The following is a 16761-nucleotide window of genomic DNA, read 5'->3' as shown; positions in this document are numbered from 1 at the left end:
CCAGTAGTCTATTGTGGAAGTATCTTTGTGGATTTCTGGGGACCTCTCTAGCACTTTGCTTCTTCCTATTCCCATGGGGTCTTCATTTATCATGGTCTCTTTTTCCTTGTTTTCTCTCTCTGTTCTTGATCCAGCTGGGATCTCCTGCTCCTTTAAGCTCTCTTTCCTCTGATCCTTGCCCTTCATTACCCCCCTCACGTCCAGTTTGCTGATGTAGATCTCATCCATTTCTCTGTCGTTGGGCAATCCCTGTGTCTTTTTTGGGGTCCTCCTCACTAGGTAGCCTCCCTGGAGTTGTGAGTAGAAGTCTAGTCATTCTTTGTTTTACATCTAGTATCCTCCTATGAGTGAGTACATACCATGTTTGTCTTTCTGAGTCTGGATTACCTCTTTCAGGATGATTTTTTTCTAGATCCATCCATTTGCCTGCAAACCTCATGATGTCATTGTTTTTCTCTGCTGAGTAGTACTCCACTGTGTATATGTACTATATTTTATTTATCCATTCTTCAGTTGAAGGGCATCTAGGTTGTTTCCAGGTTCTGGCTATTACAAATAATGCTACTATGAACATATATGAGCATGTGCCTTTGTGGTATGATTGAGCATTCCTTGGGAATATGCCCAAGAGTGGTATAGTTGGGTCTTGGGGAAATTGATTCCCAATTTTCTAAGAAAGCGCCATATTGATTTCCAAAATGGTTATACAAGCTTGCATTCCCACCAACAGTAAAGGAGTGTTCCTCTTGCTCCACATCCTCTCCAGCATAAGCTGTCTTCAGTGTTTTTGATTTTAGCCATTCTGACAGGTTTAAGGTGGTATCTCAGAGTTGTTTTGATTCACGTTTCCCTGATGATTAAGGATGTTGAGCAATTCCTTAAATGTCTTTCAGCCATTTGAGCTTCCTCTGTTGAGAATTCTCTGTTTAGCTGTGTAGCCCATTTCTTAATTGGACTCTTGGGCATTTTGATGTCTAATTTCTTGAGTTCTTTATATATTCTGGATATCAGCCCTCTGTCAGATGTGGGGTTGGTGAAGATCTTTTCCGATTCTGTAGGCTGTCACTTTGTCTTGTTGACTGTGTCCTTTGCTCTACAAAAGCTTCTCAGTTTCAAGAGGTCCCATTGATTAATTGTTTCTCTCAGTGTCTGTGCCACTGATTTTATATTTAGGAAGTAATCTCCAGTGCCAATGCGTTCCAGAATACTTTCTACTTTCTCTTCTATCAGGTTCAGAGTAACTGGACTTATATTGAGGTCTTTGATCCACTTGGACTTAAGTTTTATGCATGGTGACAGATATGGATCTATTTGCAGCCTTCTACAGTTTGACATCCAGTTATGCCAGCACCATTTATTGAAGATGCTTTCTTTTTTTCATTGTACAGTTTTAGCTTTTTTGTCAAAAATTATATGTTCATAGGTGTACAGATTAATGTCAGAGTCTTCAATTCAATTCCATTGGTCCACATGTTGGTTTTTATACCAGCACCAAGCTGTTTTTATTACTGTAGCTCTATAGTAGAGCTTGAAGTCAGGAATCATGATGCCTCCAGAGGTTGTTTTATTGTACAGAATTCTTTTGGCTATCCTGGGTTTTTTGTTTTTCCATATGAAGTTGAGTATTTCTCTTTCCAGGTCTGTGAAGAATTGTGTTGGTATTTTGATGGGGATTGCATTGAATCTGTAGATTGCTTTTGGTAAGATTGCCATTTTTACTATATTAATCCTACCTATCCATGAGCATGAGAGATCTTTCCATTTTCTGACATCTTCTTCAATTTCTTTTTTCAGGGATTTAAAGTTCTTGCCATACAGGTCCTTCTCTTGCTTAGTTAGAGTTACCCCAAGATATTTTATATCATTTGTGGCTATTGTAAAGGGTGATGTATCTCTGATTTCCTTCTCAGCATTTTTGTCCATTGTATATAGGAGGGCTACTGATTTTTTTGAGTAGATCTTGTATCATGCTATGTTGCTGAAGGTGTTTATAAGCTGTATCAGTTCCTTGGTTGAATCTTTGGGGTCACTCAAGTATACTATCATGTCATCTGCAAATAGGGAAAGCTTGACTTCTTCCTTTCCAATTTGTATCCCCTTAATCTCCTAGAACTTCAAGTACTATATTGAATAAGTATGGGGAGAGCAGACAGCCTTGCCTTGTTCCTGATTTTAGTGGAATCGCTATGAGTTTCTCTCCATTTACTTTGATGTTGGCTGTTAGCTTGCTGTAAATTGCCTTTATTATGTTTAGGTATGTTCCCTGTATTCCTGATGGCTCCAAGACCTTTATCATGAAGGGGGTGTTGGATTTTGTCAAATGCCTTTTCAGCATCTAGTGAGATGATCATGTGGTTTTTTTTCCTTTGAGTTTATTTATATGGTGTATTACATTGATGGACTTTTGCATGTTGAACCACCCTTGCATCCCTGGGATGAAGCCTACTTGATCATGGTGGATAATTGTTTTGATGTGTTCTTGGAGTCTGTTTGCCAGTATTTTATTGAATATTTTTGCATCAATGTTCATGAGGGAGATTGGTCTGTAGTTCTCTTTCTTTGTTGCATCTTTGTTTGGCTTGTGGATCAGGGTAATTGTAACTCATAGAAGGAGTTTGGTAATGTTCCTTCTGTTTCTATTGTATGGAACAATTTAAAGAGTATTGGTATTAACTCTTCTTTGAAGATCTGGTAGAATTTTGCGCTGAAACCAACTGGTCCTGGGCTTTTTTTGGTTGGGAGACTTTTAATGACTATTTCTATTTCCTTAGGGGTTATTAGACTATTTAAATAGTTTATCTGGTCTTGATTTAACTTAGGTATGTGGTACCTATCCATAAAATTATTCATTTCTTTCTTTCTTTCTTTTTTTTTTTTTTGTTTTTTTTCGAGACAGGGTTTCTCTGTGTAGCTTTGCGCCTTTCCTGGAACTCACTTGGTAGCCCAGGCTGGCCTCGAACTCACAGAGATCCACCTGCCTCTGCCTCCCAAGTGCTGGGATTAAAGGCGTGCGCCACCACCGCCCAGCTCTCCATTTCTTTTAGATTTTCCAGCTTTGTGGATTAGAGGTTTTTGAAGTATAACCTGATGATTTTCTGGATTTCTTCAGTGTTAGCTGTTATGTCTGCCTTTTCATTTCTGGTTTTGTTGATTTGGAGGCTCTCTCTCTGCCTTTTGGTTAGTTTGGATAGGGCTCGTCTATCTTGTTGATTTTCTCAAAGAACCAACTCTTTGTTTCATTAATTTTTTTGTGTTGTTCTTTTTGTTTCTATTTTATTGATTTCAGCTCTCAATTTGATTATTTTCTGGTGTCTATTCTTCCTGGGTGACTTTGCTTCTTCTTGTTCTAGAGCTTTTAGGTGTCCTGTTTAGTCACTAGTGTGAGATTTCTCCAACTTCTTTATGTGGGCATCAGTGCTATGAATTTCCCTCTTAGCACTGCTTTCATAGTGTCCTATAAGTTTGGGTATGTGGTATGTTCATTTTCAATGATCTCTAGGAAGTCTTTAATTCCTTTCTTTCTTTCTTTCTTTCTTTCTTTCTTTCTTTCTTTCTTTCTTTCTTTCTTTCTTTCTTTCTTTCTTTCTTTCCTTCCTTCCTTCCTTCCTTCCTTCCTTCCTTCCTTCCTTCCTTCCTTCCTTCCTTCCTTCCTTCCTTTCTTTCTTTCTTTCTTTCTTTCTTTCTTTCTTTCTTTCTTTCTTAATCCAATGGTGATTCAGTTGAGCATTATTCAGTTTCCATGAGATTGTAGGCTTTCTGTAGTTTTGTTGTTGTTGAAATCTAACTTTAAACCATGGTGGTCTGATAGAATGCAGGGGGTTATTCCAATTATTTTATATCTATTGAGATTTGCTTTGTGGCCAAGTATGTCGATTGTAGAGAAGGTTCCATGGGGTGCTGAGAAGAAGGTATATTCTTTTTTGTTAGGATGGAATATTCTGTAGATATCGATTAAGTCCATTTGAGTCATAACATCAGTTAAGTCCTTTATTTCTTTGTTAAGTTTTGATTTGGCAGATCTGTCCAGTGGTGAAAGTGGGGTGTTGAAATCTCCCACTATTAATGTGTGGGGTTTTATGTGTGATTTAAGCTTTAGTAATGTTTCTTTTACATATGTGGGTGCCCTTGTGTTTGAGGCATAAATGTTCAGAACTGAAACTTCATCTTGGTGGATCTTTCCTGTGATGAGTATGTAATGCCCTTCTTGATCTCTTTTGATTGATTTTAGTTTGAAGTCTATTTTGCTGGATATTAGGATGGCTACACCAGCTTGTGCTTCTTACGACCATTTGATTGGAAAGACTTTTCTTAGCCTTTTATTCTTAGGTAGTGTCTATCTTTGAATTTGAGGTGTGTTTCTTGTATGTAGCAGAAAGATGGGTCCTGCTTTCATATCCATTCTGTTAGCCTGTGTGTTTTTATAGGTGAATTAATCCCATTGATATCCCAATATCAAGGGATATTGATGACCAGTGATTGTTCATTCCTGTTATTTTTTTGGTGGTAGTGTGTGTGTGTGTGTACTTCTCTTTTTTTGGTTTTACTGCTGTGGTTTTATCTATTGCCTGTGTTTTCGTGGGTGTATCTGACTTCCTTAGGTTGGAATTTTCCTTCTAGTGCTTTCTGTAGGGCTGGGTTTGTGGATAAATATTGTTTAAATCTGGCTTTGTCTTGGAATGTCTTATTCACTCCGTCTATGGTGATTGAAAGTTTTGCTGGGTATATTAGTCTAGGCTGGCATCCATGGTCTCTTAGTGTCTGCATTACATCTGTCCAGGTCCTTCTGGCTTTCAAAGTCTCCATTGAGAAATCAGGTGTTATTCTGTTGGGTTTGCCTTATAAGTCACTTGGCCTTTTTCCTTTGCTGCTCTTAATATTCTTTCTTTATTCTGTACATTTAGTTGTTTAATTATTATGTGGTAAGGGGAATTTTTTGGGGGGGTCTAGTCTGTTTGGTGTCCTACAGGCTTCTTGTATCTTCATAGGCATTTCCTTCTTTAATTTGGGAAAGTTTTCTTCTATGATCTTGTTGAATATATTTTCTGTGCCTTTGAGTTGGTATTCTTCTTCTTCCTCTCTCCCTATTATTAGTAGGTTTTGTCTTATCATGGTGTCTTGATTTCTTGGACATTTTGTGTTATAATTTTTTTGGCATTGGTATTTTCTTTGACTGACAAATCCATTTCTTCTATTGTATCCTTTATACCAGAGATCCTCTCTTCCATCTCTTGTATTCTGTTGATTATGCTTGCATCTGTGTTTTCTGTTCGTTTACTCAGATTTTCTATTTCCAGCATTCCTTCTATTTGTGTCTTCTTCATTGTTTCTATTTCCCTTTTCAGGTCTTGGACTGTTTTCCTCACCTGTTTCATTGCTTTTTCATGGTTTTCTTTAAGGGATTTATTGTTTTCTTCTGCTTTATTTTCTTTTCCTCTAGTTTTTTAAATAGAGTTCTTCCCATTTTTGTTTGACTTTTTCTCATTTTCTTTATTGACTTCCTCCACTTTTTTTGTTTATCTTTTCCTCAATTTCATTTTTGATTTTTTTTCTTTAAAGGCCTCTAGCATCTTCATGATGCTATTCTTAAGGTTGCTTTCTTCTGCTTCTTCTATTTTGTGATGTTCAGGTCTTGCTGTTGGAGGAGGGCTAGGTTCTGGTGATGCTGTATTGCTCTTTATGTTGTATGTACTTCTGCCTTGACATCTGCCCATTTCCTTGTGCATTCGTTCTTGGTCTTATCAGGGTTCTTGGTCCGGTCAGAGCTGACAGATTCGGCATTTCAGGAAGCCTCTCTTGGTTCAATGAGAGGTGGCTGATTCTACTTCTCAGAAAGCCACTCTTGGTCTAATTGGAGCTGGCAGATTCCCTGTGTCCTGAGTTTACTCTTGGTCCAATGATGGCTCTTTGTCCTGAGAGCTCTCCTTTTCTCTGGGCCGGATGGGAGCTCTCTGGACTAGATGGGAGTTCTCTGGGCCTGATGAGAGCTCTCTGGGCCAGATGGGAACTCTCTGGGTGAGATGGGAGGTCTCTAGGTTAGATGGGAGTTCTCTGGCCCAGATGAGAGCTGGTCTCCAAGTCTCAGGAAATGGCGGGGGTCTCAGGCAGATGGGTGTGGGGGTAGGCCATGTAGATTACAGGGTCCACTAGAGGGTCTTGGAGAAGGGGAACCTTCCCATGGGAGCCCTGCCACCTACCAGCAACTGGGGCTGAGTTGGGCGGGTCTTCTCCAGGAACAGCTGGGGCCCAGGGATGGGACCTAGGGGCAGGTCTCCCTAGATATGACCCCAAACACTCATCTCTGGTCTAGATGGGAGCTCTGGGCTCGATCTAATTCATGGATCTTGTTAAGAGTTACAAGGAGGACCTGTTGAGACATTCCTTCTTCAACTACAAGCTCTGACTTTTGTGTTTCTGCCCTGCCCAATTGATCCCCTTTGTCCACTTGCATTCCTACTTGTAGATAGATGTTAGTAGCTGCCAGCTGCTGCTCCTTCCTTTTCTGTCCATTTCATCTGTAGGCTAAATAACCTTCTGTTTTCTCTTGTCATTTTACAGACCTTTGGGGGATGAGTGGAGAAAAAAAACATGTGTTTGATTTTCCAATTAGAAGTCCCCCAGGAACAATGTCTTAACAGTTAAGGAAGCTAGAATGGGAAGGTGCTACCTTCCCAGTTTCCTGTCATTTGGATGGTCAAGGGGAGAATGGATGTCTATTTGTTTCGATTGTGTTTACCTGACTTTTGGAAAGGAAAGTTATCTTTTAAATCAAGGTTATCATGTTTAATTGGAGACCTTAGGGCTCAACAGGAAAGCCTAAAAGGAGCCCAAGTTAGTGGGGGAAATAGACAAAAGTAGAGAAAAGTTCCAGAAAAGGCTTGTGTTTCCAGACATCACATGGATCAGGACTTGAAGGATAAATACAACTAACAGTCGGAAACAAAGCTATGTGTTCAGATATTGCTCCTTAGAGTTCTTCAGTCACAATCAGACTAGCAAATCTTTCCACAATGGACTTCAAATTATGAACCTTTCAGCAATTTTAGCTGTCAAGATGGAAAGTTGGTTAGCTAAAAAGGGCCTGGTAAATAATAATAATAAAAAAATACTGAATAGCCCAGTATATTTAGTAGATTATGGGCATTTGACTTTCTCTCTCTCTCTCTTTTTTCTTCTTCTTCCATTATGTGTGGCATACACTGATAATTGCCTACATCCTTGTTACTAACAGCCTGGTCCCTGGAGCAGCAGCAGCAGCAGCAGCTGGCATCTCATTAGCAATGCAGATCACAGCCCCACCTCAGACCTGCAGAATAGTCAAAACGTGCATTTTAAGATGTCCAAGGGACATGTAAGCATACAAACATTTGGAAATCACCAAATATCAACAGGAGAAAACACAAACCACACCAAAACACCCTGCAGCTGTGCGTTCATCTTTAGATTGCACATCACTCATCTCTTCTTCCTCCTCTTAAGTGGGCAATAAAAATGAAACAAAGGCAAACAGTAAGAATCCGGTATGAGTGAGACACGACATCATTTAGTGAATATCGTACATTGTAGAGTACAGTTTTACCTTGTGGACCAAGCAGGGGTGGAGTATGACATCATAGTATGGGTTTAGAAGCAGATGAACTTAAGAACAAATATTGCATCTGACAGATTTAATTGAGCCAGCCAGCCAGCAATATCAAGAATATTACTTTGACTCTTGATAAAATAAAAAAAAAAAAAAACTTACTTTACTAGTTTCTTGTCCTGGTGACCTAAGATAATGTATGTAAGGTACCTAGCAAGAATTGACAGCATATGTAATAGAAGCCGCTCCCTTTTCCCTCTCCAGCGAAATGAGCACCTGGATTGAACTTCTTCACAAAGAACCCTGAGGAGTTGACACTGGAGGATTTTATTTTCTTCTTTTGCTTAAAAGTTTCCGTTTTATCCCTTGGTTTTCTGATAGCACCAACCTTCTTCTTATGTGCTATCACACACCTCTGACTTAATTTGCTGGAGTGTTTCTGTCTTTCCCCCATAGACATGTAGTTATTTTAGTGGGAACTTGATGAGGCATAATGAGTGTGAGTCTTATGCAATTTTACTTGAGAAATAGATGCTAAAGAGGTTAAATTGCTCGCTTGAGGTTAGAAATATTTTTGTCTGGAAAAACCCATAACAAAATAAAACACATTAAAAATATATAAGTGTGTATATACCCGTGAAGCATCTCCATTACTTCCTAACCTCCTCTTAGTTTCTTTTCTGACCCACATGTAATTTACAGGCATGTTAATCCATTTTCAAAATGTTGAATTTTCAGTTATATTTTTGTTACCGGTTTCTAATGAATACTCCGTTAGTCTGTGAACACTCTTTATGCCATCAGTCTTGTTAAAAAAATTTTTTTTGTGTGTGTATGTTTTGTCTTAGGGTTTAGAGAATTGAGTTTTTGTTAACTGTTTCATGTGTCCAGGAAGGAAATCAGCACTGTTTTGACACTGGGTGGAATGGCTCTTGAATATCAGGTAGTTTACATTGTTAGAATTATGCAAATCCTCCATTTTTGTTGATATTTTGTCTCTGTGTCTAATTATATCTCCGAGCACAACATGAATTAGCCTATTTCTCTTTGTGCTTTGTTTTTCTTTCCTGTATTTTGGAATTCTGCTGCCAAGTATGTACTTGTTTGGAATCATTATGTCTCTTTTGATGACTTGATGCCTTTAACATCATGAAATAATAACATTGTCACCTGAATTCTACATTGTTTGGAATTTTATTCTTGTTAATTAGTATTGAGGGTCATATATCTTTTCTTTTTCCTTTTGTCTTTATAGCTTAATTATATTTCTCTCATATAGCATATGTTTAGTCTTATTTTGTCTATTCTGACAACCTTTGTCTTTTAACTAAACTGTGTAAAGAATAGAATGTAAATGAGTAACTATTTTGTGTGGTTCCTGTTCTTTTTCCTCATTCCATCATGTCCATCCATTTTGACCAATTATTTTTCTATTCATATTTCCTTCTTCGTGTGCCTGGAGTTTTTAGTTGGATGCCAAATATGGATTTGATCCTTATTCTGTGCTAGTTATTTTTATTCTTATAGTTATTCTTGAAAGAAATTAATATAGCTTAGTCCTTTAAGGTCTTGGCTGCCCAGCCTTCACCATTCTCTCAATGTGAGGATTCAAACACTGGGCTTTTTATATACTGCTGAGCTACGCTCCTAGCCACAGGATTACTTCAAAGTAGGTGTGTTGAACCCATGACTTTGTGAGCAGCGTGCATCTCAGGACAGCTATGACTATGACCTAATATGTTTGTAGATGATAACATTATATTGTAACATCAAGAGATGGACACCTCTGCTTTAACAATTTATTACTCAGCCCAATCATCTATAGAGATTATCTATAACTCTGAAAATCCTTTTTGCTTACTGTACTTGATAATTTGTGAATTGTAAACTGTTCCAACACAGCTATGAGCAGGAGTATATTCTTGTTATTGTGTGACCACTAAACAAACATCTTTAAGTGTTTTTTTTTTTTTTTTTTTTTTTTTTTTTTTTTTTTTTTTTTTTTGTGGGAGGAGGTGAATCTTCCTAATCTCAAGCAGTGTCCTCAGATGCATAATTAGTTCTTACCTGGACACTAGAAGGACACATACTCTTTGCAGAGCTCTCCCTGACATTCTTTCTTTCAGATTCTAAGCTTTGTCCCAACACAGCATGTCCACTGAGCTCCAGACCACCTCCTCCTTGTACATGGTCCTCCTGAAAGCAGTGAGTGGGGATAATCACAGGTCTCCTCTTGCATGGAAGGCAGAGGTATCTTCCACAAATCAATGTTCTGCATTGTACACTGGCTCATTGCTTCCTCATGACTGGAAGCAGTTATCAAACCACAATTTTCCAAACCTTCTTTATTAATTTTTCAAACAGACTAGGTAATCTGCTGTATATTTAGCTTGACCATTGTACTCAGATTGTTGATGTTTCTTTTTAGCTTTCTCTGAGGACTATCCTTGTTCTACACAAAGCATGGATTGGAAAGTCATCATTGATAATTATTTTGTATTTTTCAATAATGTTATGAAGTCCCCACTAACTTCCATAGCCAGGTAAGTTTTAGAATCCAACCTCCAGGTATTAACTATCATAAGTAAATGTCAACATAGACTAGGCATTATTTAATGGAAATGAGTTCAATTTAAACAGCGACAGCATTTCATATCAGGCATCTAGTGACCATTTGTTTGTCAACTGTGTGACCATAGGAACAGGATTTTCCTAAACAGTAGCGTCGTTATAATAGATGATCAAGGAATAAAGCATTTATTTAAGAAAAGCCTGACACTGCTTGACACTCCAACGTAGGGTCAGTGATTCCAGTTGTAGTAGTTGCAGAGGCTTTGGGGAGGGGTGGAAGAAATAAGACCGAGTATTTCCTGCTCTGCTATCTCATCACATGTTTTGAGATGGCCTTTTTATGTAAGGTTACACATATTGTGCCATGTTTGAAGCACTCATGTTTGTGAACTACGCTGGGGTTGGATGGGACAGGAGCCTTACATACAATAGAAGAACTCAGACTCAGGAGGGAATCAAACTTACTTGTGAGGTTTGCTAAAGCTGTGGGTGTTGAACCTCACTCCATCATGCTAAATCCTGGATCCAGGGTCCAGGTTTCTGTGTGTTTACAAATTTCACCAGAGATTCTTTCAGATACTAAAGTTTGAAAGCCATTCTGCAACATCTCCCTAGACAGGAAATTCTTCAAACTGGGAAAGCTTTCTCCATGGGCACAGGAGGAAAGAGAGTAGGATGACCTCTGTAAAATCAGCCCCTGTTCATTCTGTGTCCTGAAAACCTCAATTATTTAACGGCTCTAGCCGTTATCTGTTGCTCTAGCAAGAGCAACAAAACCAGTCTGAGTGTGCTCTAAGGACATGTTTTTATTTCATGTCTATGAACTCACTGGAGTTAGTGTGAAATTGTTAAAGGAAGAGGCTGGTTAGTTAATTCAGTGTTGATTTAATGGATGAAAATACTCGAGATTAGATACAACTGATGCCCAAGGACCTGAATTCAGCATGAGGAAATATGGGCTTTGTTCCTGCCATATGTTAACAGTAGAGCTTTGTTAATCAAATAAAACCATCTTTTTTCATAAGATCAAAATATTTACACAGGCTGGGCGGTGGTGGTGCATGCCTTTAATTCCAGCAATCAGGAGGCAAAACACTATTATAGGGATAAAGTAAGACTGTAGCTATGAGAGCGCTTTAGAGATCGTACAGTGACAGGTATTTGTGGCAGCATTACTCATACCTTGTGACTTCTACTTTGCTTGTTAAATGTGCTCTCCTCCCCTTCTGTATTAGTTACCTGCCTTATTGCTGTGGCAAAGTACCTGAGAGCTTCATGGAGGAGAGCCTTATTTTAGCTCACTGTCTCAGGGGATTTCAGTCCGCCAGGGTAGGGAAGGCAGGATGGCAGAAGCCACTGTTTGTGCTGGGAAGAGTGTGAGTCAGTTGGTCACACTGCAGCAGGTAAAGTTTCTGTGGCATCCCACTACCTGATCTATCTATAGCCCACGACCTTTTGAAAGGAAATATGAAAAACAAATTCATCAGGCAGAAATGGCAGATTTGTGTTTAACAGTCATACAGATTGATTCATAGAGGAATGTGGTTTAAAATGCTTTCTTTTTGGATAACAGGAAACAAATTTTAAGTTAAATAGGTGCAGCCATGTTGGGATTTCTAAAACAATAATAGATGCTCGTATCAGCTTGACCTGAAGTAAAAAATTCGTTGTTTAGAAAATGCTTTGTTTTGATCACTATAAATCATCTTAGAAGTTTGAGATGTTGTATTAATTTTTTTCTGATAATAAAACATTTCTATCTGTGTTACAGGGTCTTAAATTTCACAAAGCACCTTTTAGTAGTGGACAAGAAGTTGCACACCCTTGAAAATGAACAGATGAACAATTTTTTGTCTTTTGTGGAGTTTTGGGAGGAATTATTATCTGATCCTTCTGGCTCATTCACTGGTCCTGAATTTCATAATCTCTTTTCTCTCACCGAGCTTGTTCTGAATAGAAGTGTTCTGTGGATAAATCATTTAAAAAGTTTAGAGAGAGACCCACATGATGGTGATGCTCAGAAACTTCTGGAATTTGATAAACTGGTCTTTGAAAAAATTCAAAGTCTTAAAAACCATTCGATGAGGAGGGAATCAAAAAATATTTTGAGATTCATAGAATTAATACTTCTTGAAATTAATCCAGATCTGCAAGAATTCTGGCACAACGGCATTTCACAAGAAGAAAGAGCTGAATTTGAAATCTCATCTGCACTTGGAAATTTTTCTTTTCCAGGATATGAGAAGAATCTTAGCAACAGTTTTAATTTCTCCCAGTTGTTCCATTCTGGTTGGCCCAAATCACCAGCTGTGAACACAGACTTTATATATTTAAGCAAGACTATACTACACAATCTCTATGAACTTAGCATTCTGACACAGGAACAAGTCTCTATAGCTCTGAATACCATCTATGCTCTGCAGAACGCATCTGAACTTTTCTCAGGCCTTTCTGAACTCCAAAAACAAGAACTTGATAGAATTTTGACTCGTATAAATGTCTTCAAAGACAGAGATGCAGCTCTACTTCTGCAGACCTATTCTTCATTTTATCAATATTTTCATAAATTCTTGAACATTCAAAATAGAGATTCCCTGATAATTTATCTGACTCAAATCTCTGGACACCTTTTGGATCTCATAAAGCAGTTTAATATCCAAAGCATCAGTAAAGCACTTTTGCTTTTATCGGAGACAACAAAGGCTCTTGGGACAATATCTGAAGTATCTTACTGTCAGCAATTGCTTTCAATTTTAAACTTTTTAGAGCTTCAAGCCCAGTCCCTGATGTTTGCTGAGGGCCTGGTACCAGGAGTGATTCATGCTAGTTTGACAGGCCTCAGGCAGCTGTTTGCAGCAGATGAAGGCTTCCGTGTTTCTTTCCTTCAGTACGTCAGTCAGTTCTTTAATGGTTCGGCAGAAGCCCTATTGCTGAGTGAATGCTTTGTTCTGGAAAATGCAACCACTTCTTCTGTGAATTATTCAGGAGATGAGGGATCTTCACTTCCTTTACCATGGACACAATTTTTTTCAAACCTCTCAGTAAATGGCAGTGTGCTCAGTGAGTTCACGGCCATTCATTGTACCCTTTCATGGATTCAGACATGGACTGAGATCTGGGGAAACATTTCTCAAATATTTAAACTTGACCTGAATATTTTCACTTCTCTTCATGTTGGTATCATTCAGCTTTTGGATGAACTAGAAAATGATGGGAACATTTCTAAAAACTGCCAAGGAATAGTTCCCACTTATCATACTGCTAGACACATATTAAATTTATTTAAAAATGTAACTCAGGAGAATAACTTTCATGACTGGGATGGCCTTCTGGACCTCAGGGATCTTTGGGTAGCGTTAGATAATGAATTAGCTGTGGTACAATCATTTAACCTGGACCAAGCAGAGAAATCCTTTGTCACCATGGAAACCTCCCTGCACCAGCTGAAGACATTTCCAACGAAAACAAATGCAAGCAGCAAGTTTTTATATTCCCTCTTTGATGTTTTCATTGAGTTGAGCAAAGCCCCAGACTATGTAGATAGAAACGTGGATCTGATCAATAACTTTCTTTCAAATGATCTCACAGATCAGAGAGACAAATTTGCAAGTGCTGTCACTGAGCTGAGAGAAACAACATTATTTCTTAGGAATGTATCACAGGATAGAACTTTATTGGCATGTGCTGATATTTTCCAGAGTGTCACTGAGTTTATTTCTGAAGATAATTTATTACCTGTGAACACTTCTAAGAAGCCAGCACGTATTCTGGCCATGTTAAGTTCCATTTTTTCATCCACAAACACAAGTAGCAGTCTGGAAGGGTGCATTGCATGGATACATGTCATAAACCATCTGTGTATGATGTATAACTCAAGTTCTTTACCCAGCCATCTTCACAGCACTTTGGGAAGCTTTAAGGATATGGAGAACAAAATGAACTCTGCATTGAAAATTTTAACTTGGGTCCTAAATAAGAAGATACCCATTTGTCCATTGAATGAGTCAAATCTAAATTGTGTGAATATTTACCTGAAAGACATAACTGAGTTTCTAAATATTATAGTTGCCACAGGCTTAGGAGAAGAGAAGGTCCCCAAATTTGAGATTTTACTAGCTCTCTTCAATGATTCCACAAGGCAGGTAAACATGATTATCAGCAACTTAACAAAAGACTTTGAATTTGTGTCCCAGTCTGACTGGAAGCACTTTAAGGACTTACTTCTGAGACCCATAGAAATAGCAGATGACATTCCCGATCAGTTTCAGAATATTTGGCAACACATCATTGCACTGGGGAAGGAAATGCAGAAACTTTTAAAAGGCATTTTCCATAGAGTCCTCGGAAATAATTCCTCTTCTAACACTGAAACAGTATTTAGTGTGTTATCTACCAGTCCAAAGGAAAGAGATATAAGCCGCTTAGGCAATTCAATTTACCACTTAGCTAATTACTTTGCTCTCCACTTAACTCATGATCTTCAGAATTCATCAGAAATAGTCCCGCATGACATATTGAAAGCTGTAGGTCTTGGTCTTCAACTGACACGGGATGTGTTCAACTCTTTAATGCCTGCTGTCCGTTTCAATATTCCACAAAATTCAGATCATGCTCAGGTTTTAAAGAAAGTGACATCTCTCATGCATTCTCTCAAGAAGGCAGACATAGAGCTCTTAGTAGGCCAGGTGGGTGACATCAGTGAAAACCTAAGGAGTTTCTTTAAGAATCTCAGCAGATCAGGAGTCGACAATTTCAGGGTCAATATGCTTGTTGGCTTAGTGGAAAAATTTGTAGACAGCTCCCATTCATGGAGTGTTGATCACCTGCTGCGTCTCTCCCGTTTGCTTCCGAAGGAAGTGGTGAGTGCTGTGTTGGATGTATATTATGCTCTCCCCCACATTGTGGGGCTCCTGCAGAGAGTCACAGATAAAAACATCACAGAAAGCCTCAGGGATGTCTATAACTTCACACTTCTTCATGGGATAACCATGTTCAATACCACCAAGGAAGACTTCGCCGATGTGGTTAAAACTCTTCTGGATACAGTTGAGTTAGTATCAGATGAGCCAGCTGTTATTTCAGAGGCTTTAATGTGCCTTCCCAGGGTTTGGTGTTCAAACCACACAGCTTCCAGGCTCGAGGAAAACCTTAAGGTAGAAGGCTGTGCCCAGGGTCACATATCTTCTTCCTTTTACCACATGGCAACCAGTATACTGGACCTTCTTCATCTGCCTCGCCCAAGTGATTCACAGTGCATGAATGAAAACTCTGGAGTGGAAATAACCAAGAAAGTGGTCTGTGCGATGCATGAGGTAGCAGATTGGAATTCCATTCTCTTGGAGCTGTTGGAGATTTTCCATATTAAAAATGTTTTTGTGAGAACTCTGCAGGGACTTTGGCATAAGATGTTACCCTTCATGTCACCTTCTGGGAATCAAGGTAATGACAGCATCCCAGAACTCTGTCCTAGTGGTACCATAAAGCAAGATGCTTTGCAAATTATAGAAAAACTAAAATATACAAATTTTACAAAATTTTTACTGAATGAAAACATACTGTACAAACTAGGTAACTTAGACAAGATTCTTAACATTACTGAAGGCACAGAGACATCTGCCCAAAGTAATGTTTACTTAAATTTGGAGAGATTATTCAAATTGATTTCTGCTGTTTGGAGTTTAAGAAATAGTACTCATTATCTACTCTTACCAATCACAGACTTTCTGAATGCAAATCATACAGATAGGAGCCCAGACTCATTATCAAGTTTAATTAAAAATGATAAAGCAACTTACAACTTCGAAGAACTATGGTTTGACTTTAAACAAACCATCAAAGACCCAATCAATAACTTGAGTCTAGGACAACTACTTTCTGATATTAACAAGAAGATTCAAGGCATAGCTCTTCAAAACACAACTGTGCAACTTCCGCAACTTCTTGAAATCCTAGATTCATCATGGTTGAAGATTTCAGAAATTATTGAAGGCTTTCTATTTGTCATAAAACATTGGCTCCATGAGTATGAAAATGAGGATTACTTTAGGCTAATGCAAAGACTATTCAATGCCATGGCCAGTGGGAATTCAACTGATGTAACTATGTTGCCCAGAGATCTTACTACATATTTGGGCTATCTCAGAAACAGTACCAGAGAAGGCAATTTTGACATTGACACTCTCACCCATATGCTAAATCACGAGCAGCTAACCAACTTCTCAACTGTTCAGTTGCTTCTTGAAAGCATTGTGATGGATTTAGCTAGTAACTTTGCTGGGCGTTCTCAAGGATCAACTCTGAGTTTCAGTGGTACTGACCTTCACGTAATGGATTTCATTAATCTCATCTTGAACCACACACAGTCCAAAAATGGGGGAGAAAGTACAGGAAGCACCGAGGATTTCCTGAAGCAGCTCTTGGGGACATTCTTCTTCTCTTTGCTAAATGGAATGCCTGAAAATAAAATATCACTTCTGCTAAAAGACTTCCATAGAGACTTCATTGCAGAGATGAGGTGAGTGCACTTTTGTTTCTCATGGCCATCCTGGTAGTGCATCCCAGCTGGCTCACTTTCTGGAGTAGAGAAAAGCCTGCCATAGCTCCTGGACCTA

The 16761-nt window shown here is 38.6% G+C and overlaps 1 protein-coding gene across 1 annotated transcript in view; it reads left to right on the top strand.

The window, feature by feature from the left end:
* Positions 1 to 16761, top strand: part of Abca13 (ATP binding cassette subfamily A member 13) — a 436683-nt gene that overhangs the window by 82218 nt on the left and 337704 nt on the right. The window contains exons 16-17 of the mRNA XM_028891010.2: positions 10008 to 10122; positions 11922 to 16664. Coding sequence (XP_028746843.1) covers positions 10008 to 10122; positions 11922 to 16664 — 4858 coding nt within the window. The remainder of the gene's footprint in view (positions 1 to 10007; positions 10123 to 11921; positions 16665 to 16761) is intronic.

Source organism: Peromyscus leucopus, chromosome 10 (genome assembly GCF_004664715.2).
Source record: "Peromyscus leucopus breed LL Stock chromosome 10, UCI_PerLeu_2.1, whole genome shotgun sequence".
Taxonomy (NCBI): Eukaryota; Metazoa; Chordata; class Mammalia; order Rodentia; family Cricetidae; genus Peromyscus; species Peromyscus leucopus.
The sequence above is the reverse complement of the archived record's forward strand: the minus strand, read 5'-3'. Positions and strand labels throughout refer to the sequence as shown.